At 42.7% G+C, this 21,933-nt stretch overlaps 1 protein-coding gene across 3 annotated transcripts in view; it reads right to left on the bottom strand.

Annotated features, from left to right (window-relative positions):
- The window catches only part of Cpne4 (copine 4), a 482,133-nt gene that overhangs the window by 25,385 nt on the left and 434,815 nt on the right, over positions 1 to 21,933 (bottom strand). For all 3 annotated transcript variants that reach the window (XM_048417340.3, XM_048417341.3, XM_085689654.2), the window contains exon 11: positions 5,537 to 5,670. In XM_048417340.3, coding sequence (XP_048273297.1) covers positions 5,537 to 5,670 — 134 coding nt within the window. The remainder of the gene's footprint in view (positions 1 to 5,536; positions 5,671 to 21,933) is intronic.

The following is a 21,933-nucleotide window of genomic DNA, read 5'->3' as shown; positions in this document are numbered from 1 at the left end:
TTCAGAGGCAAATGAACAAAACAATCAAACAAAGGGACAAATCCTTAGAGGTCACTTGTCCAACTTGACCTTTAAACACTGGAATCCTTTCTCCTTTGTGTTCAGTTTATTTTTAAAGATTGAATTTTGAGTCTTAAAGATAACACCCTCCAGCATTGATTATTTACGACAAGCAGAACTGCATGGGCTCTGCAAAGGAAACTAGAGGTGCCTTCAGTTTGCAGCCAATGACATAAATCTCACGAGACCAGAGGTACCAAGTCTACTTGTCACCAGGACCCTTTACAGGTATGTCATCATACTCTACCAGCCTTGCTGACTCTGTTCTCCACAAGAAGCTGTCCTGCTCCTAATGATTCAGAATAAGAACTTCATCTATGTTTTCATAACAGAGGCCGTGTGTGTCAGAATACTGATTACCCCAGTCACCACCACTATGAAGAGTCTCTCCTTGTCCACCCTTCTTCCAGCAGGGCAGAGTGGCCCTTTTGCCCTTTAAACATTCCCCAGCCTTGCACAGGAAGGGTTTTCTGGGTCTTGCTGAGCTGGGACTATGCTTGTTTTTGTTGTTTTGAGATATAGTCTCTCCACATATCCCAGGCCGGCCTTGAACTCGTATCATCCTCCAGCCTTAGCCTTGCTAGTGCTGGGCTTCAAGGTATGAGCCATAACATCTGATTGACTGTGGCTTATTGACACACCTCTGCAACCCACTAGACTTTGAGCTACATGGGGAAAATTCTGCCTTGTTTTTTTGTTCTGTTTTGTTTTTGTTGCCCCACACAGGGGGATTGGTACCGAGGAGTTCCAGCAGGGACATTGGCATTTAACTGACCCAGCACTCCTTACTCAATGACGGATTTCAAGACTGGATAACCATTAGAGCAACCACAATAAAATCGCATTCAAGGTGCACAGCAGACCATTAAATCAGCCTTGGTGACTTCTTGGTGAGATCCAAGTGTCAGCTTGTTTGAAGCTTCCCAGGTGTTCTGTGATGCGCAGACAAAGATGAGAGTCCTGATGAGCTGAGGTGGGTATGGCAAAGGCTGTACTGAGACAGGACCCCAATCTTCTACTGTCTCCTGGTCTCAGTTCCCCAAATCGCTAAGATCACAGGCTGATGGCCAGCAGTCTCAGACCAGGCTTTGCATTAGCGGACTGTTCATGTTTTCTGAGACCCAGAACTATGTTGGCCCCAAGAAAAGTATGTTACTTTGACACTGAGGTGTGCTGTGGGACATTTGTATACTGTGTGAAGATGTATTTCTGTGATTGGTTTGATAAAGAGCTGAATGACCAATAACGAGGTGAGACTCTAAGGCGGACTCCTGGGCAGAGCGAGAGGAAGTAGGAGACGAGTCTAGACGCCATTGAGACATGGAATGAGTTGGACACACAAAGTGGGAAAGAAGTAAAAACACATGTGGTAGAAGGTAAAAGATTAACATTAAAAATGGTTTAAATGATAAGAGCTAGTGGGGTTGGGAGGAACCTAAGCTAAGGCCTAATTTTCATAATTAATCAATCTCCGTGTCATTATTTGGGGCTGGTGGTGGAAAAGAAAGTCCTTTACAAAGGTGTATAAGCAGTGTGGATGCTGTGACCAAACACTCTTGAAAGAAGCTGTGTCAGCAGAGACTGACTGACCAGGATTTCAGTACTGTGGAGAGACTGGAGCGCTTAGATCTATTGGCTAATTGCTTTACGTTGGGCCAGCATTAGCTCCTGGGATGACCATTCCTTACCCACCTCTAAGTTGGAACTAACATCCTGTGACTAATAGGTAAAAACATTTGGAATCTATTGACTTAGCAGACCCACTGGCTTCCACCGACCTGAAAGCTAAGAATATTATCAGCAAGCTGGGCCTGGAAGAAAAGCCTCCCCCATCTTGCTGTAACTACCTCACTGATGTTCCCACCAATGTATTTTAAACTTGCCTTAATTTATGACTTTGCTTGTTCTGTGGAACTATAAACTATAAACTGTTCTGTGACGCTGTTTCCACACTGGAGCCTGTAACCTGGAGTAATCTCAATCTGTGTTCTCAGGCTGTGGTCCTTCAAAATGGCTCCAGAGTAAATGGTCTCTGGTTCTCTTTAAGATGAGAGCTCTGGTTTTGGTCTTGAGAGTGCTGATGAGAAATACGCTGCAGGAGGGAATGTGTATATGTGTGTGCCCAGTGGTGCATGTGCATACATGCAGGTATGTCTTTGTCCATGTGTGTGCGCACACTCATTTGTGTGGGCAGTCGAGGCATATGGGCTGGGATTGTCCTTGCAGAGGCTGAGGGACAGCACAGGCCAGCAGCAGTATCTTCTGAATTTGGGGACAGCTATCTTGTGGTTGGGGGAGCCTCCCTTCAAGGCTGTTTGGAGAAGAGATTCATGTACTCCGCAAGCTGTTCTCCTCAATGGGTCACCGCTAATGATCCAGTACAAGGCAGAGAGAAAACCCTTGGCCATCAGAGGCAGAGAGGGATTGCTAAGGCTCACAGAACTGAAACCCCTGTGTGGTTGTGGGAGGGGGATGATGCCTTCCTGTCAGTTTTTATGCGAGTGTTTCTTTTTAAGCACCAACCTTTCTGACTTTGATGCAAGAATAAATTAATTCCAGAGCCCTGACTTGGAATTTTCCGACTCTGCCTGTCTACTGTCTATCCACCCACACAAAAGAGAAACTGTCCAACCTTGTCAGCTTTAAAGGGAGCAGCTTGCATTTCAAGCTCACCCAGGGAGTCTCTTGAAAGAGCATGGAGGTTTTTGTCAAACCTCTTTTTCGTCTTCAGAATTTGCCATTTTAACGAAGAGCTGCCTTCTTTAGACACAAATAAAATGCTGCTTTCCTGGGCTGCCCGAAAGTGATTTTCTTGTCCAGCTGGGCATGATGACTTCAGACTTACCCTATTAAAATTTAAAAGGAATCGTTTCTAATGACTCCTCATGTAACACCTAAGGGTGACATAGCTTATGTTTATATGGAATCTGTGTTTTTGGCAGAATGCAAAATATCTGTCAACTTTGGTCTAGTTGGCATTCTAAAGGGATAAAAAAACTTTAAAAGATGTCCAGTCACTCTGATTAATCATTCTGCATGTGAGGCAACGAGGAAATGAACACACTCTGCAGGGATTAGTCAATAAATGCTTTCTGATGATGGATGTGTATTTGGACCAGCAAAAGAAGATGATACAGGATCGTGATGCAGACTCTGGGTCTCAACATCTCAGTTCTGAATAACTGACCACTCCACCCTTTGGAAGTTCATATTGGATGCCTTCTTCCCTGCAGGTTCATAGCTCTTATAATATATTTCACAGTATTTTCAAGTTTTTATCCACTTATTTAACTTTTATTTTATATGGGGGTGTCTTACTATGTTGTTTAGGTTGGGCTTGAGCACAGTGTCTACTTAACACTCCATTGGGAAAGCTACTTTCTACTATTTACATCTCAAGGTCCAGACATTAGGGGTCCTAAACACATTCCCTCCCTTCCTTCTTATCTCCTTCTGTGCACACACAAGATTACACTGGAGTATTAACGTGCTTCTGTGTGAATGAAGGGAGACAGACGGTTCCCGCGCCTGGGTCTTGCGGGAGCTTGAAGAAGTCTCCAACACTGCATAGATGCAGTGCATCAGACTCTTTCTTCCCTAGTAAAAACCCCCACCTGGTACAAACCCCTCTAGATATTATCCCTGAACTGGAGCCTGAAGAAATCAGAGTGAAAATTCTTTATTTTCAAACAAATGGGATTTATTGGAATGGCTCACAGGCTGTCTATCATTGTTGGTCCAGCTAGTCCAACAATGGCTGTCTATCAATGGAGAGTTCAAGAATCCAGGAGGTGTTCGGTTCTCAAGGTTGAACGTATCAGCTGGTCTTCAGTGGACACTGGAATTCTGAAGAAGTAGGCTCCAATGCCAGTGACGGAATGGACTTGCCGGTGAGGGCAAGCAGACAAAAAGCAATGTCCTTTATGGAGGCTGCCACCAGAAGATGTGGGCCACATTAAAGGTGGTTCTTCCTCCCTCAAAAGATCCAGATTAAAAGTGGGTTTTAATGATTTAAAATTAAATCACTTTTAAATGATTTAATTAAAAAAATCCCTCACAGGTGTGCCGAGTCACTTGGGTTTTGGTTAATCCCAGATATTGTCAAGTAAACACGACCAAGAGTAGCCATGGCCACACACTTCACCGAGGTCCTTTAAAGAGGCTTTGTGGGCACAGCAAAAGACGTCAGAGAAGAATGTTGTGCATGTTCATTGATTTCACAGGACCTGCTAATGTACTCTCTTAGTGTCTCTATGGCACATCGGGGTCCTTTTGCTGACCAGGGCTAATACAGAAACCTCAGCAGGCAGGAGGCTGATTGGACCTTTCTTATAACTGTGCCCCAGGCTTCACAAGCCTTTACAGCCTTTACTATGTTGTGGCAGGAACAGGTTCTTTTATTGCTATTGTTGTTTTTAGCATGGTTATTACCGATAATGAACTCAGGAAGAACAGAAATCACTTTATGTGCTGAAATTTCTCTAAACCCAGAGGATAGAGTTGTTTTGTTTATTTTCTTGGATAAAAAGGTCAGCTCACCACAGCTCATTACTGACTAGCCTTCTGTCACACTCACATCAGGGGGTCCTCTGAGATGTAACCGTTTATGTTTACACTGGTTCTGCCTCAAAATGCCTTAAACAGGTGTCTGCATTCCTTCACTTTGTCTCGTGAAGCTGGAGTGACAGCCTGAATCCAGCTCACTGCAGTTGTGCTGATCACCTGTCTGGGGGAAATACTGTGGTGGGGAAGGCTAGCATTTATCATTGAGAAGTCAAGAAGAAGAAAGTACTACTGACGGGCTCTCAAGATCATCCCTGCATAACATGTGAACACACACACACACGTTCCTGGCCACATAGGTGCGCACCTGGGCAGACACATATCCCTAAAACAGTGCTGTTTTGAACTCAATGTACAGAGCGAGAAAGACTGTGGTTCAAACGCCGTCTCCGTCTGTGTGATGGTGCACAAATGACTCAGTTTTCCTTTAGCCTTATGCTTTCAAAAGTGACAGATATGATAGAAGGGGTCTAAAGTATGAGAATGAATATAGCAACATCCAATAAAATCATGTCTAAAACTCAGGCCTCTGAGAACCTCCTTAGGCCGTAAGAACAGTTCAGTAGGTCAAGGGCGACGCTGGCTCCTGGACAGAGTGTGAGTGGCAAGCACCCCTTCACACTAAGTCCACACAATGAAAGTTAGATTGCTGTTAGTGACTTCAAAAGCCTCATAGGTGTGGCAAGCTGAGAGAGGGACCTGTCGGCTCACTGCAGTGAACGTGGCACTAACTCAGTTTCTCTAGGTACAGAGAGAATAAAAATGTCTGGCACAAGGCTTTATCCTGTTCTTTCATGAGCTGCTACTTGAGGGCTTGCTAGAACTGATTGCCACTCTTCCGCCATGAGTCAGCCAACTCTTAGGAGACCACACTTGAAAGACAAGACCACAACTGATGCCCGAAGCCTCTTACCTGTCGTAATCTTGGCAAATCTCTCCCACAGCCACCAAGGCCTTCAGGTACTCATTGGGCTGGTATGGGTGGATATAGTGCAGGGAACAGCTGTTCCTGGGGTCTCCGTTAGAGGCCGTGAAATCTATAGCTACCTGAAGAGGAAAACCAGAAGGATAGATGGGGTTAAGTCAACCGCATTGTTTAGGAGCCATGACTAACCTGGAGAGAGACCTGGCCTCAGATAGAGAAAAATAAAGAGCACGTGACATATCCGGCTCATTAGAAAAGTGAGAGAAATTAGTTATTTTTCTGAAAAACTAGTTATTAATTTGACTGATGTCAGCTCTGCTATATTTCCTAATCTCCACCTCTTCCTGACCAAGTGGAACTTGAGATTATAGTTTGGAAAGCCCAGTCCTCATTGATCCATGTCTCCAGGCAGCCAGGGTCAGGGCAGAGTATCTGTTTCCAGTTTCACAGTTCACTAAGAAAAGGCTCCTGTGCTCCCTGGGCAGAACAGCTCCATCTATGGAGAACAGTCAAGAACTCTTATGGTCAAATTCTGTAGAGAATGCCATCTCCCCAAGAAAGCCAATGTCATATTTCCATGAATGGTCTGCTGCAGAGATATGTATCGGAGTGGTTTTAACAAATTTTCTCCCAGGAGTAACACTGTAAGCATTCTTGCATTCACAGGAGATCTCCTTCCTGCAACGAGGAACACGCCTGGGTAGCTTATCGTTTCAAGTGGGAGCTAGAGAACAGAGCCTCTGACTGGTCCTCAAATAGTCTTTTCTCTTTCAACTTCCTGAGATTAGTCTAACTCCCAACTCATAAATTAACATTTTAAGACAGCATAAAAAGCAACGAGTTTCTTTATGGAGTTTGTGTACATGAATGGCATCATATTTTATTCTTAATTATTCTTGCTCTGCACAGTGCCTCGTGCCCCCTCTGGCTGAGTCCCATCCTTTGCTTGCTTATCACTTTGATTCTATTACCCTCTTTCCCCATCCATTAGGATTTCTTCTTCCTCTCACGGTCCTCTAGTTTCATCACGCACACACACGCGCGCACACACACACACACACAGAGTTTTAAATCTAAGTTCTATATATAAGAGAAATCATGATACTTGTCTTTCTAAGTTTGGTTATTTCACTTCATGCAATGATTTCCAGCTTGCATCCCGCTAGTGTTAAGATTTCACTTTTATGGCTGAATAAAATTCCATTATTTATCCCACTTTCTTATCCACTCATCTGCTGGGGGGACATCTGGTTATACTGCCTGGTTACTGTAACTACAAACATGGGGTGCAACACCTCTGTGGGATATTGAGTTGGAATCCTTCAGGTATATTCCCAAGAGTGGTGTAGTTTGGTCATATAGTAGTTCTGTTTTCAGTTTTATGATGAGCCTCCATGCTCACTTTCATTGTGGCTACAGAAGTTTATGCTCGCCACCAATAGTGAATAAGGGTCCCTCTCTCCCTACTCCCCCATCCACATTTGTTATTGGTTTTTTTGATGGCGGCCATTGAGATGGAATCTCAAAGCAGTTGAAACCTGCACTTTTGTTTGATGGCTAAAGATGTTGGATAGCTTTCCAAGTATTTATTGGCTACTTGTATTCACTGTTTTCTGAATGGTGTATGGTGCATGTGTGTGGGTGCACATGCATGTGTGTGGGTGTGTGTGTAGGCCCAAGGGTCAATGCTGGATACCTTTCCTGATCACTCTGCATCTTATATATTGAGGCAGTGTCTTTTGCTAAACACAGAGCTTGCTGTTGGGCTAGTAACTTGGTCCAGGATTCTGTATCTGCCTTCTACACACTAGGATCATAGCTACACTCATTCGACTTTTACATGGATTCTGGGATCTGAACTCTGGTCCTCATAAGTGTGAGGATGCACTGAGCGATTTCTCCAGCTCCTGCATTGATAGTTCTTTAGAGAACTATCAAGTTAGTCCATTAGCTCATTTGCCTTTCAGATGAAACAGTCTTCAGCATTTTATTTTTGCAGTTTTTTTTATGTATCCTAGACAGTAATCCCATGTCTAATGTGTTGTTGGGAAAGACTGTCTTTCCATACTGTAGACTGTTTCTTCCTTCTGGTGACCATTTCCTCTCCTGTGCAGAAAACTTTTAATTTTATGTAACTAGACGTGTCAATTCTTGGGCTTGCTTCTTGTGCAACTTGAGTCCTTTGCAGAAAGTTCTTGGCTATGGCTACATCTTGAAATATTTTCTCTCGGTTTTCCTCTAGAAGTTTCAAAACTTTAGGTCTCACATTAAGGTATTTGATCCATTTGGAATTAATTTTTACATAGGGCTAATGATAAGTTTCATTCATCTGCATGTGGAAATCAAGTTGTCCCAATATCACTGTTAAAGAAACTGTCTTCTCGCTTCTGTAAAGCAAAGGACACTGTCAGTAAGACAAAAAGGCTGCCTTCTGACTGGGAGATCTTCACCAACACCTCATCAGACAAAGGTCTGATCTCCAAAATATACAAAGAACTCAAGAAACTAGACACTAAAACTCTAATTAACCCAATTAAAAAATGGGGTACTGAACTGAACAGAGAATTCACAACAAATGAACTTCGAATGGCCAGAAGACACTTAAGGTCGTGCTCAACCTCCTTAGCGATCAGGGAAATGCAAATCAAAACCACTTTGAGATACCATCTTTCACCTGTCAGAATAGCTAAAGTCAAAAACACCAATGATAGCCTATGCTGGAGAGGATGTGGAAAGAGGGGAACTCTCATCCATTGTTGGTGGGAATGCAAACTTGTGCAGCCACTGTGGAAATCAGTGTGGCGGTTTCTCAGGAAACTGGGAGTCAACCTCCCTCAGGACCCAGCAATTCCACTCTTGGGAATATACCCTAGAGATTCCCTAACATACTACAAAAGCATTTGTTCAACTATGTTCATAGCAGCACTATTTGTAATAGCCAGAACCTGGAAACAGTCTAGGTGCCCCTCAATAGAAGAATGGTTAAAAAAGGTGTGGAACATATACACATTAGAGTTTTACTCAGCGGTAAAAAACAATGACATCTTGAATTTTGCATGCAAATGGATGGAAATAGAAAACGCTTTACTGAGTGAGGTAAGCCAGACCCAAAAAGAGGAACACGGTATGTATTCACTCATAAGTGGATTCTAACCATAATTAAAGGTCTTTGAGCCTATTATTCGTGATCCTAGAGAAGCTAAATAAGAAGATGAACCTGATGAAGATTATTTAGCTATCCGCCAGGAGGCAGGTAATAGTCAAGAGTCCCAGGTAACCTCGGGTGCATGGGGGGGGGAGGGTTGTTGGAAGGGGAGAGGGTTAGAGAGAAGGGAGTAGGGGAGGAATGGGGAAAGCTCGGTTGACCGGGATGGGGGGGATGGAGGAAGGATGAATATGGGATCAGGGAAGAATATATTTCAACTAAGGGAGTCATTTTAGGGTTTACAGGAGACTTAATTATATATGGGATCCCAGGTCCAAGGAGAGATCCCCAGATTGTTCTCTGGACAGAGGAGAGGGTGCCTGAACCGGCCTTGGCCCATAACCATACTGATGAATATTTTGCTTATCACCATAGATCCTTCATCTGGCAAAGGACGGCGATACAGACGGAGACCCACATTGGAGCACCGGACTGAGCCCCCCAAGGTCCAAATGAGGAGCAGAAGGACAAAGAAAATGAAAAAGGAAATAAGGACTGCGAGGGATGCTATCACCCACTGATACAAGGGGACGGATCTACTGAGAGTTTACCAAGGCCAGTTGGACTGTGACTGAATGAGGAAGTGATCCAACCAGATTCTCTGAATGTGGCTGGCCCGGAGTCTTTCTGAAAAGCCATTGACAATGACACTGGGACTTGTTTCCTCTGCATATACTGGATTTTGGGGATCCAGTCTGTTTGGATACTCACCTTCCTGGACCTGGAGGGAGGGGGGAGGAACTTGAACTTCCCACAGGGCAGGAAACCCTGACTGCCCTTAGGGACGAAGAGGGAGGAGGAGAGGGAGTGGGGGGAGTGGGAGGGTGTTGGGAAGAGGGGCGTAAATGGAAACTTTTATAATTTAATAAAATTACTTTCAAAAAAAAAAGAAACTGTCTTCTTTCCAACGGATGTTTTTGACATTGTGTCAATACTGTGTCATTGGAACTGTTTTCCTACTATAGCTCTGTAATGTAATTTGAAGCCAGTGATTGTGATACCTCCAGCACTATTCTTTCTTTTAAGAATAGTTGCAATTTGGGATGCTTTGTGTTTCCATATTAAGGTTAGTATTTTTTCTTTTTTCTGTGAATAAAAATATCACTGGCATTTTTATTGCATTGGATTTATAGATCTCTTTCACTGACCTCATCTTATTAACAACATTAATTCTGACAATCCATCAGGATAGGGGGATTTTTAAAATCTACTGTCTTCTTCAATTTTTTTCTGAGAGTTTTTCCACCTCCTTTGTTAGATTTTTTCTTAGTTGTCTTATTTATTTTTAACCTATTGTGAATAATATCCATCCCACCCTCAATTCCTTGTTGTGAAGTATAGAAAAGCCACTGGTTTCTGTGCATTGATTTTTGTATACTGTGCTGAAAGTGTTCATCAGGCCTAAGAGTTTTCTGGTGGAGTACCTTGGGTCTTCATGCTAAGTACAGGACAATGTTGTCTCAAAATAGGAAAATTTGATATCTTCCCTTCCTATGTGTATCCTATTCATTGATTTATCTTGTCTTATTGCACCAAGATTTCAAGAACTGTGTTAAAAAAAACAGTGGGGACCTTTAAATCTAGAAGAAATTGTCTAAGTTTTATCCATTTACTATAATATTGGTTATAGGGTTGTTTTATAATAGCCTTCATTATGTTGAATTATATTCTTCCCAGTCCTGTTTCTCAGTACTTTTATAATAAAGGGATGCTGGATTTGTGAAGTTTTTTCTTTTTTCTTTTTTCGGCATTGATCATGTGATTTATACCTTCAAATCCAATCATTTGCTGATCATACTTTCTGATTTGTGCTTGTTAAACTAACATTTCTCCCTTGGATTAAAACCAGCTTGGTCATGGTGTGTAATCTTTTTAATGTGCTTTTGAGTTCAATTTGCAAAAATTTTATTGAGAATTTTTACAGCAATATAAAATATGGTAGACACCTGCAGTTGCTTCACTGTGGGCATGTCCAGTTTGGCATCAGGATGACACTGGCTTTTTAGAATGAGTTGGTAATGACCTTTTCCTTCCTATTTCAGAGAACCCTTTGAGAAGCATTGACATTGGGTCATCTTCAAAGAGGTGGTAGAATTTAGCAGTGAATCTACCTGGTCCTGGGCTTTCCTTTGTTGAGAGATCTTTCCATTACTGCTTTTGCATTGTTTATGAATTGCTGCGGGAGCTCCTTCTGCTCCTTCAGCCAATGGCTGCTGAGATACCAGCCCATTGGGGCGTGGTCTCTCTCTCTTTAAAAAAGCAGCGGCTGTCCTCTACACTCTCTCTGGCTTCCGGCTCCGCTTCAGGCTCCTAGACTCCTTTCCTGTTCACGCTGTTGTCTGGGATGGTAATCTGTAAGTTTTTCTTCTTTGAATAAATAACCATTCTATTAATCATAATTCCAGACTGGTGTGGGATTGTTTGTGACTTATGCCTTCAATGAATATCTTAGAACTGGAGTTACAGACGGTTGTGAGTCATTATGTAGGTGCTGGGAATTGAACTCAGGTCCCCTGGAAGAAAAGCTAGTGCTCTTAATCACCAAGCCACCTTTCTAACCCTGAAAGAGAAGGTCAACTTTTTGATAGAGTCTTCAGATGGTTCTTTATCAAATACTTCTTGACAACAACCAATAACAATGAATACTTAAAGCCCAGGGTGTTAAAATGAGAGGGAGCATCTCAGATTTCCAACAGTACCACCATCAAAATAGCCCAACCAGCAAAGACCTCTCAAAGACTGTTTAGCTTAGGGTGGGGAAAGTTACAAAGTGAAATCATGGGAGAGAGTAGAATGCTCATGTTACGTCTTTCTTTTCTGTTCATACTATAATAAAATGTGCTTCCTGGTTCCCTAACAACAAGAAAGCTCTTTTTTCTCATATGATATTTGGGATTATAAGACAAGAACTATTTGGCTATGTTATATTTGGAAAATTCTATTATGACTAGTAACTGAGATGTTTCCTGGGCTTAAAAATGGGGCATTCTGGAAGGATATAAAGCTATACTTAAAGAGGAATGTTGGTGGGGAAATACATTACTTTGGTTTAGGTTGCAGCCCTGTAATCAATCAAAATAAAAAGAATAAGCCAACTGTAATTTACTTAAAACTTTCTTTGCTTTCTTTCATGAAGCTATCCCCCCATCTTCCTTACTTCTCTACAGGACTTAGTTAAAAATTAACTTAGGAAGACTTCAACTCTAGTTTCAGAATCCCCGTTCTTGTATGACAAGGAATATCTACTGATAAGATGAAAGGAGATGTCTGATAGGGAAGATTATGGAAAGGAATTTACAACTCCAAGGTGTTCTGACTGTGTACAATCATGGAAAGGGAGGAAGAACATCTGCGGACACTTTCTCTGTACAGACAGCTCTACAGGCATTATTCTTCTACACGAAACTGTTAGGTAGAGATTGTTGCTTATTTTATTAATAACCATGTTAATAAAGGTGTTGAAGATCACATAGGTGCTATAGGGCGGAGTTGTGTTTAAAGCTGTGTCTATGTGTCTCCAAAAACAATGCTTCATTATTATACTCTTATACCCCTAAAGAGCATGCAAGTCTCTGTTTACCATCCACCAATAGATGGACAGGATAAAGAAATTGTGATGTATATAAACATATATACAGTGAAGTCATTTCCAGCCATGAAGAAGAATAAAATTTTATTTTCTGCAGAAAATTAGATGGATCTGGGATTCTGTTCATTGTATTAAGCAAAATAACTCAGACTCGGAGAGCCATACATTTTCTTTTGCCTGTGAATCCTAGATTTTAGATACATACATAGACACACACACACACACACACACACACACACACACACACACACACACACACTAAAAGAATTGAAGTCAGACTGTCTTGGCAAAGGAAGATGACTACTAGCAGAAGAGAGAGAGGAAGAAGTCTGGTCAGTGATTTTTGTCAAAAAACACACTATGAATGAATGAAATGTCTTTATAAAGCCAATCACTATGTACAATAATATATGACAATATTTTTTAAAATCTTAATATATGTACTGGGGTATAAATGTCTGCATTGAAAAAAAAATGAACAGAGGTAGAGAGACTGCCAGGCAGGAGGCAGAAAGTAACTGAAAATTCAAGAGGCCTTGAATCAATCAGTTCTCTGTGACTAAACAGTTGTGGAGGGACGGGAAGGACAATCAAAATGTGTGTGTGGCAGACGGATAAGGGTGAGAAGACATTCTACTGAGGGCGGATGGAGCTGGCCCCAAAGAGACCCCACATGCTCTATCTTCTGGAATGGGCTTCATCCTGGAAGTGAGAACCAACCTTCACAAAGAAAGAGAAGGCAATGGTAGAAACTCCCTTCAGTCCAGCACTGTGATGCAAGGCAGTGATAATCCAAACCTCCATGGCTTCTGAGCAGGAGACAGGAAGCTCCCTGGGATCTGCTCATGAGGCTCTTGCTGGACAAATAAGGTCAAAATGCATGCGGACAGTTCTAGAAAAATATCTCGAAGAGGACCATGCAAGAGGGGCTCAGAGACTGGACGTGACGGTACATGCTGTTGACTCCAGCACTTGGGAAGGCAAGCTGATTCATGAGGGTTGTAAAAACAAGGCCAGCCTGAGCTACAGAACAAGAGATGACATTTATCATACTATGGTAGATCCCTGGGTTAGCTAAATTCAGCTCAGAGATCCACCCTTCTCAGCCTTTTTCTCTTAGACAAATTTTGGAGGCAACAGCACCTCACATATGCAACTGAGTTTAAAAGGTAAGCCAAGGCTAGGGCTGTCAGGTGTGACGTCACCACTTTCCTTCCTACTGAGGAAAGCAGTTAAAAACTCTTGGAAACCCCAAGCTTGGTGCATTGACATCCACCTGTAATTGCAGTGCTTAGAAGACCGAGGCGTAAGGATTATGAGTTCTAGACCAGCCTGGGCTATGTAGTAAGACCTTGTCAAATCAAAACCCCAGACCAAATAGCCACCTCTTTAGGAAATTTCAGAGATTATTATGACATATGAATATTACTGTGATGATACATTATCTGAAGAATAAGTCACTGGGAAACATTGACAGTTTTGTTGTTATTATTAATTTGTAAAATAATGCTGAAGATTGAACCAGAGTCTCAGGTCTGCTAAGCTATCTCACTTCTCTTTACGAAACCATCATGACAGTACCCCTCACAATGGAAGGTGCCTACCCATGCCTTCTGACTGTCAACATAAGCTGACAGTCAACCTTAGCTCTTCAGAACCCAACAGAAAATCCTACGATGCCAAGGGTATCATGTGACTACAGCCAATGGCTGGTGTCTGAACCTGGGTGTTTCATCTAGATGGTGACATGATACATGGAGAATTGTGTCCCACATCAGATAGGCAGACATAGAATTTTAGCAAAGATATATTTAAAGCTGATTTTAACTTGTCTTAGAGCTGAAACTGAGGTGTAGCAAAAAACGTGCCTATATTGTAAACCCCACGGAACCCTGTAAGGTCATTTCTAGTACTTCTTCATCCTTGGGCTTGGAAGAACCTCATTATTTTTAATAAACTAGGGTGGAGCAGAGATGGTGGCGAGAAGGGGCTTGTTACTAAATGCATTCAGGTTGGGATCCCAATAGGATTTAGTGACCTATTTAATGTGGAGTTGGATGTCCATTAGGAGAAAGAAGAGGCAGATTTATTTGTGGCAAAAAGAAGCTAATACACCCGCTGGACAACAGACTAATATGAAGACCAGGGTTAGAAGGTTAGAATTGGGCTCCTTGGTTTTGGTGGCCTGAAGCCAGGCTTTTGGATTTCTTAATTTCCCATAGGATTAGTACTTGTATTTATCTATGTCCATCAGAGAGGCTGTCCCAGCTCGGGAGAGACTGGGACAGGCTTTAAAGTATTGACTGGTGAAGAAGAAAATAAACCTGCAACAGCCTGCAACAGCTAGTATTTCCTGCAATTGCCATAAAGATCTTTCGTCATGGGCCTATGGACGGTCTTAAGCACATAGCAGCTTCTTTTTTCTTCTGCCGAGCAATTATTTCTAAAGTGTTCCTCCAGAAGCTGAAGATAAAATCTCCATCTTCAGGAGGTGGCCTTCCACCAGGAGTTCCGTGCTCTTTAAAGTTAGCCGTGGTGGGAAGAGAATGCAATGAAAGGTTAGATTATTTTAGAAAGCAACAGGGGCGGGGGGGGCAGTGAAAGATGGGATTCAGTTGAGAAATAAAAGCAAGAAAATGACTGAAAATGCCAGTCTGTGGAGGTGGCTGCAGACACCCGGATTCCTAAGTGCCAGGAAGCTAGCAGAGCTGGCGAGTTTTCATTTTCTGATAGAGAGCACTTAAGGAAACCTGGTCTTCTGGCCCATGCTTCAATCTTCTCAGCGGGCAGCCGAGAGCAGGCCCCCAGGAAGCTGCTCACGTGTTGAAGCAGATGTGTGGAGCAACTGTGAAAACGGGGCATAGGAAGACGGCCAAGTACTCCCTGGATGTTGGATGCTGCCGAGTCTCTGGCATGTGCAGTTGCTTCTGGGAAAGGGGTAAATGTGAAGACTGAATGCATCTTCAGACAATTTTTGTTTTTTTACACCAAGCAACCCTGCTCTTCAGATACCTGCCCAACACTGGACTAACTAGTCATTTGGTGGAATCTGTTGGACACAAGCCGCTGAGTTGCAGAATTTAGTACTTGCTGAATCTTTTATTACCTGGACCCCACATGTGTATGGTCACATTCTGAGGCAGCTATAAAAAAATTAGACACAATTAAGATGTATGCAATAAGCCAGGCAATAGGAGATGCAGATTTTGGACTTTGGGTTTTTTTTTTTTTTTTTTTTTGTGTGTGTGTGTGTGTGTGTGTGTGTGTGTGTGTGTGTGTGTGTGTGTGTATGATAAGCTAAACTCTTGTTTTCTGTTTCCACAAGGCAGTCATGGAAAAAAAAATTCTATTTTCCTGAACCCACTTGGTTCATTTCTTGGAAATGGTAAAACATTTGTCTCCTCTTCTTATTGTACCCTGGGTATGTGTAAGCAGGCAGGGCTTAGTCTTCTATCTCAGAGTCTATCAGTATTTAATATGGGGTCTAAAATAAAGATTTAGAAGCTTAAGCCACAATACTCAGTAGCTATAAGCCATGTTAAATGTGCTAGAGTAAGAAAAGATTTTCTGACAAAGTCTTGAATAAATAATCCAGGCTTCAGATTTGATGGTCAGGGTGGGAGAATCCACATTTTATGTGGGATTTCCCTCTGTATGCTCTGATTACCATTGCTGCTTTGGGCCTATAGCAGAGCTATAAGGGAACAGAGCTAGGTGGGGAAAGCTAAGCTGAATGCTGGGAGAAAGGAGATGGAGTCAAGAGAAGCCATGGAACTGTTGCCGGAGTCAGATGTGCTGAAACTTTGCTGGTAGGCCACGATCTGGTGGTGATGCACAGATTAATGGAGATAGGTTAAATTAAGACATAAGAGTTAGCCAGTAAGAAGCTAAAGCTAATGGACCAAGCAGTAATTTAAATAATATGGTTTCTGTGTGATTATTTCAGGGCTAAGCCGCCAGGAACTAACTAGCAGTCTCCCTTCAACACACATTGAGCTTTATATATAATACCATATTACTAAACACACTGTAAAATCAGAAGGAAGTGGAAAATAGCATCTCTAATTTTTACAACCACAAGTAGCCATGCAAAGAGATGAATAAAAATTGCTGCTCAGGATTCTATAGCTTAGGAAGTGATTTTTACTTCCCTTTCTAGCTGTTTTATTCAATGTTTCTTCCCTCTGTTTGGTACTGCCATACCCGAATCCTATAGCCTGGGTCGTTTACAGATGATAGAGATGGAGCTGGGCCATGGTTGCAGGGGCTGGGGTACCCAAGGACTCACTGCTGGAACCTGGCCAGGGCTATTTTACTGCCTCATCCTGTTGTGGAAGACAGAGGGGCGTGAGTGAGAGTGAACGCAGACACAGTCTCTTCTATAATTTGAATTATAATGATACTATACTATAATTCACCAAGAAGGTAAAACCCTTATGACCTATAAACCTCCAGAGAGATCCTAGAGCTCATTTCGCAATTCTGTTGCTTTGAGGTTCAACATGCTCCCTAGGGACACACTCAAAAATAATATATGTGTATGTATATGTATATGCATACACATACCACACATAGAGCCATGCTGTATGATGAAATCTAGTACGTAGCTGAAGTCACAGAGTCTTTCTGGTTTTCTTTTCACTCGGTGCTATCATAGACATTGCTTCCTCGGATTACCTAGTCCTTGAAAGTATGATTTAAAATGGCTTCATCAGAGTCCACTTAGATGAAGTACTGTAGTTTACACAGGCGTTAGTTTGCTGTTGAACATTTAAGCTGTAAAAGTTCCTAGCTGTGGAAATCTATGTGACAATGAGCATTTTTATGCATCTATAAAAGCCACAGCTTTCAAAGGAAGCCTTTAATTCCCCCACCATCTCCTTTCCAAGCACTGCACAGCACCTGCCTCTTCTGCACTGTCTATAATTATATTTCGTCTATGAAGTTCTCGTATCTTGTTTTATTTTTAGCTGCAGTGCCATGTGTCAAACCACATGCCTCTCTCTGTTATCTGCTTCACCCCCCCCCATTCACCTCCTCCAAGGTTGAGACATCATAGTTGATCTTGGTGCTTAAGTCTCCGAGATTCTCATGAGGCATATATGAGGCTTGTCCTCAGGGTGCTCTCAGATTTCCACAGTTGTGTGTACAATCAAGAGTGCACATTGTCTACTGAGATAATACAGGTCGTGCATCAGGTTCTCAAATGTTCTAAAGTGACCAAAAATGAATTGTTGACCAAGGCTCCTTTAACATCATTTGTCTTTCTTGTATTGCGATGCTGGGGATTGAACCCAGGGCTTTGACACTCCAGACAAATACATGTCACTGAACCACACCACAGCCCCACAGAGCATCTTTGCCTTGCTTCACTTCTCTGCTTATTGTCTGACTCTAGCCCAACACTGCTTCTCTGACCCTCAAATTTCCATCCTCCCTTTGTTGTTGATGTTCTTGAGTTCACACCTATGATGCTCTTTCTTTATCTTCTGTTTACGCACTAACACAGGGTCTCTCTTACCTTATTCTGCTGAAATTGTTCTATTAGAGATGACCTACGCCTGCTTACAACATCCCTCAATCCTTGCTTATTCTCTTTCCCTCTTTTCTTTATCACTTGGGATTGTTGCCCTGATCTTGTAACTCCGCCACCGCCTGGTCATTTGAACTTCTGGACTCCCTGCTCCTTTGATGTCTCTTCTTTTGCCCATCGAGGACTTCTGTGACTTCCTGTCATGGGGTCCCTTGTCTTTGTTTATTCTCTTTGTCTATCTCATCCAGATGGAGCTGTATGCAATTACGCCTGTTTCTTGGAACTGAGACTCGGGGTTTTTTTTGTTTTTTTTTTTTTTGTTTTGTTTTTTTTGTAGATGCTATCCACTGGGACATTCAAGCACACTTCCAACATCCCCTAAAGCAAACTCATCCTTTTGTTTGTAGCTCTCTTGCATTTGTCCGTGAATAAAACTGCCAAGCTTCGCTAGTCAGGTACCAAGTCCAAGTCATCCTAGACTCATTGGCTTCCAAAATTTCTTCTTTGTATCCAAGACCTAGACTCAGTACCTTTCCACATAGCCCCTTCTCTTGCTGCCACACCAAGTCGCCCTCTTGTCGCTTTCATTAGATCTGTTGCATCTGCTTTCATTTTGTGCTCCATTCTCCACCCTCCTCCACTACCATCAGTCGCTTTTGATAAGTGGTGTTTGGCAAACACCCCTGGAGTCACTTCGCAAAAACACGTATACTCTGCTGTTCATTTTAATACAGGTAAGCTTCTAGCAATTATCATTTGAATTCATGTACATAAATGCTTAGTTCATGGGGGTGGTTTCAAACCAAATCCCTAGGGTCATATTTATTCATGCACTTTGTTCTTTCAGCTAAAACTGATTATTTTTTTCTTGAAAGTTTAGGGTTAAGTAACAGTATTTCAAGTAGTCTGATGTTGGGAGTGGTAAACCTGCTTTACCAGAGTCCCATGAAAGACACAAAGGCTTCTCTTAGCCATCCATGACGTCACACCAGATGCTCAGAGTCTCTCCAAGAAACAGCTCGCTCAGAAGAGGCAACTAGGTGGAGTTTAATAAAGAGATGGACCACAAATGTGTGGGGAAGGGTATGTAAAACCGAACATAAAGGGTAGGAAGGACTGTTTCTAGAACTCAGCAAGAAGAGTATGAAGGGCAGGGCATGTGTTAGAAACAGTGACCTTCTGTGGATGAGAAAGGTCACTGTGCTTCCAGCCTGGGAAGCGGAAACCTAGAGAAATGAATCTTCTGCATTGCTTTTCCCTTCTGCCCTCTGGCTGGTGCGCATCAAAGGGCAAACCCAAGAAACAGCTAAAAGCAGGGGGATCTGGCCAGTCCAGGTGCTTGGGATTCGGAAGGGGCTGGGGGAGGAAGAGTCCTTCACTGTGGGATGAAGTGGGGAACACCTAGAACTTCGTGTCCCCTCTGATCCCTGAATATCACTCTTCAGGCCCCGAGTTTTTCAAGACTAAAGCTACTGGTCTTGCTCAGCAGCTATGACTGCATCTGAGCCATGAGAATCTTTGCCTCTGGGTGATGCAGGGGTATAATGCCTTTCCTCCCTCTTGTCTCTCCCCTGCCATCTCCGCACCAGAAAGCCTTCCTCCCCTCCCCTCTACGGTCTCCACCACCCTTTTCATGCTGCAGTAAAGTTACTGGGTGGAATACAGGCACTATCAAGCCCAACTAAATTACATGCTACTTTTAATTAACGACAGCACAGCTTAAAATTTACATCAGTTAATGCTATGAAACCAGTAAGAACTTTATAATGGGAAAGCTGGCTTCATTTTGGAAGCAAATGCTGTTGAAGTGATGGGTGCATTTTCTTGGACCAGCATGCAGAACTCCCTCTCCTTTGAGAGTCTAACCTGAGGTCTACGGAAAGACTTAGTGGCGAAACCCTTAATGGCCTGACCCTTCTTAGCGTTACCTTACATTCTCCTCTCCTCATTTCGGCTCTGGACTGCTATCTCCACTCATATCTCCCACAGGTCTATCAGTTGGCCCCAGAGAAGATGAGAAATCAGGGCTTGGGGTGATGTTGATGACAAACACTGAGGTAGCCTCTACCCAGCTGGGGAAGGTCAATAAAATGAGAAAGTTGAAGAAAATAGAGCATGAAAGGCAACTTTCAAAGTCAGTCACAGGCCTACCCAAGAGTGTAGACACTGGTTCGTCGATGAGTGGAAAGGTCACACATTCAGAATAACTGCGTGACACAAATTGGCTTTGATGTGGAAAAGGAGGACACAAGTTCAATAGGAATGGAAACGGGTTGAATTCAGGAGGAATTAGGTAAAAATGATCAAAATCCATTGCATGAAATTCTCAAAGAACTAATAAAATTAGTCGGGATGTGGTCCAGGAAGCGTGTGGGGGTTAGCTGAAGCTCTGCAGCACAGCCCCAAGGGCAAAGCAAGCCTGTGAAGGTTGAATAAGGAGTTGTTCAAGAGCCTGGGATCTACAGAATCTAAAACAAACTGAAATCAATAGAGCTTTTCCTTGGCAACCTATAAATAGTTTTCTGACATCAGTCTTTTGCCTAATATCTTGGGAAACTATTTCAGCAGCTCTCCTTGACAAATCTCCCTGCTTCACTGCTGCCCTGTAGATAGGCATAGATCAGCAATAAGCCCATCACACAGGTGGTGTTGGGGGGGGTGTGCCCACAGGACATGTTCTTGTTGCCTTCACTATACACCCATGTGCACGCAGGAGGGGAGGTGGCCCCATCACTGGAGAACCTTAGACTTTATAGCAGTGACCAGCTCCAGCAAGCATTCCAAAGTAAATGGGAAATTCTGAGTTTCGACAGCACATAGGGTGATTTTTCTGACATTACAACAGAAAGAAGTTATCTTAGTCAGTATCGCTTAGTCAGTCTTCTATCGCTGTGAAGAGACACCATGACCACGGAAACTCTTATAAAGGGGAACATTTAATTGGTGCTGCTCACAGGTTCAGAAGTTTAGCCTGTTATCGTCATGGTAAGAAGGATGGCAGCACTCAGGCAAACGTGACACTGGAGAAGGAGCTAAGAGTTCTACATCTGAATCTGCAGGCAGCAGGAAGAGAGAGTGACACTGGGCCTGGCTTGAGCTTCTGAAACTTCAAACCCATCCCCAGTGATACACTTCCACTGACAAACCACACATATTCTAACAAGGCAATGGGTTCTAAACCTCTCAAATAATGCCACTCCCTATGAGCCCATGGAGGACATTTTCATTCAAACTACCATTTAAGTCTTTTGTTAAAGAAAACTGGCCCATCAAATGGTCATCTGTCTCCATTCCTCCTTTTAGTCCTGTGACCCACTATCCCTGATCCTGGGAATAAATGGATTTTGTCAATTTTGTTGTACCCAAACACATACAAAATTTAAACAACTCATTTTTCATGTTTTCCTCATGTGGCTGATTTGGTCACAAGAACTGTCTGATTGACCTGTCCATTGGTGAGGTCACAAGAACTAAAGAGAGCCCAGCTTCACAAGTACAGTCCTGTAAGAAGATGGCTAAGTACTGTACAAATTCCATCTCTTCAATGTTAAATCCATATTTCTTTCCCGTGTGTTCAGTACACCTATATTTTGTTATCTGAGTATGTTCTTCCTGAAAGTTACATCTGCCTATATCTCAGAACATTTTTGAATACCAAATGAGTGAAGACATGTTGTTCCAGGGCAGATGGATACAACTTGTATATGTGCATGTGTTTCATGACAATCGTGTAGAGGATTGGGGCCCACATGTGTGAGCTCGTTTGCTCTTTCCACAGTGTGAGTTCTGGGGAGCAAACTCAAGCCATTAGCCTTTGTGGCAAGTTCCTTTACCCACTGATCATATCACAATCTCCTTCATTCATGATTAAAAGAGAATCAACCATATAAGCCAAACACACATCAGTAGTATCTAAATCCCACAAGACCATAGATTACAAATAGAAGATGATCCTCAATTCACCTGCTGAGACTGGATACCCGTTCTCTCTCAACCTGATTTAACTTGGTCTTCCAGTCTTTGAGATTCCCCTTTCACTGCCTGAGAAAGCATTTGGA

The sequence above is a fragment of the Myodes glareolus genome, chromosome 4, assembly GCF_982192425.1.
Source record: "Myodes glareolus chromosome 4, mMyoGla1.1, whole genome shotgun sequence".
In the NCBI taxonomy this organism is placed as follows: Eukaryota; Metazoa; Chordata; class Mammalia; order Rodentia; family Cricetidae; genus Myodes; species Myodes glareolus.
The sequence above is the reverse complement of the archived record's forward strand: the minus strand, read 5'-3'. Positions and strand labels throughout refer to the sequence as shown.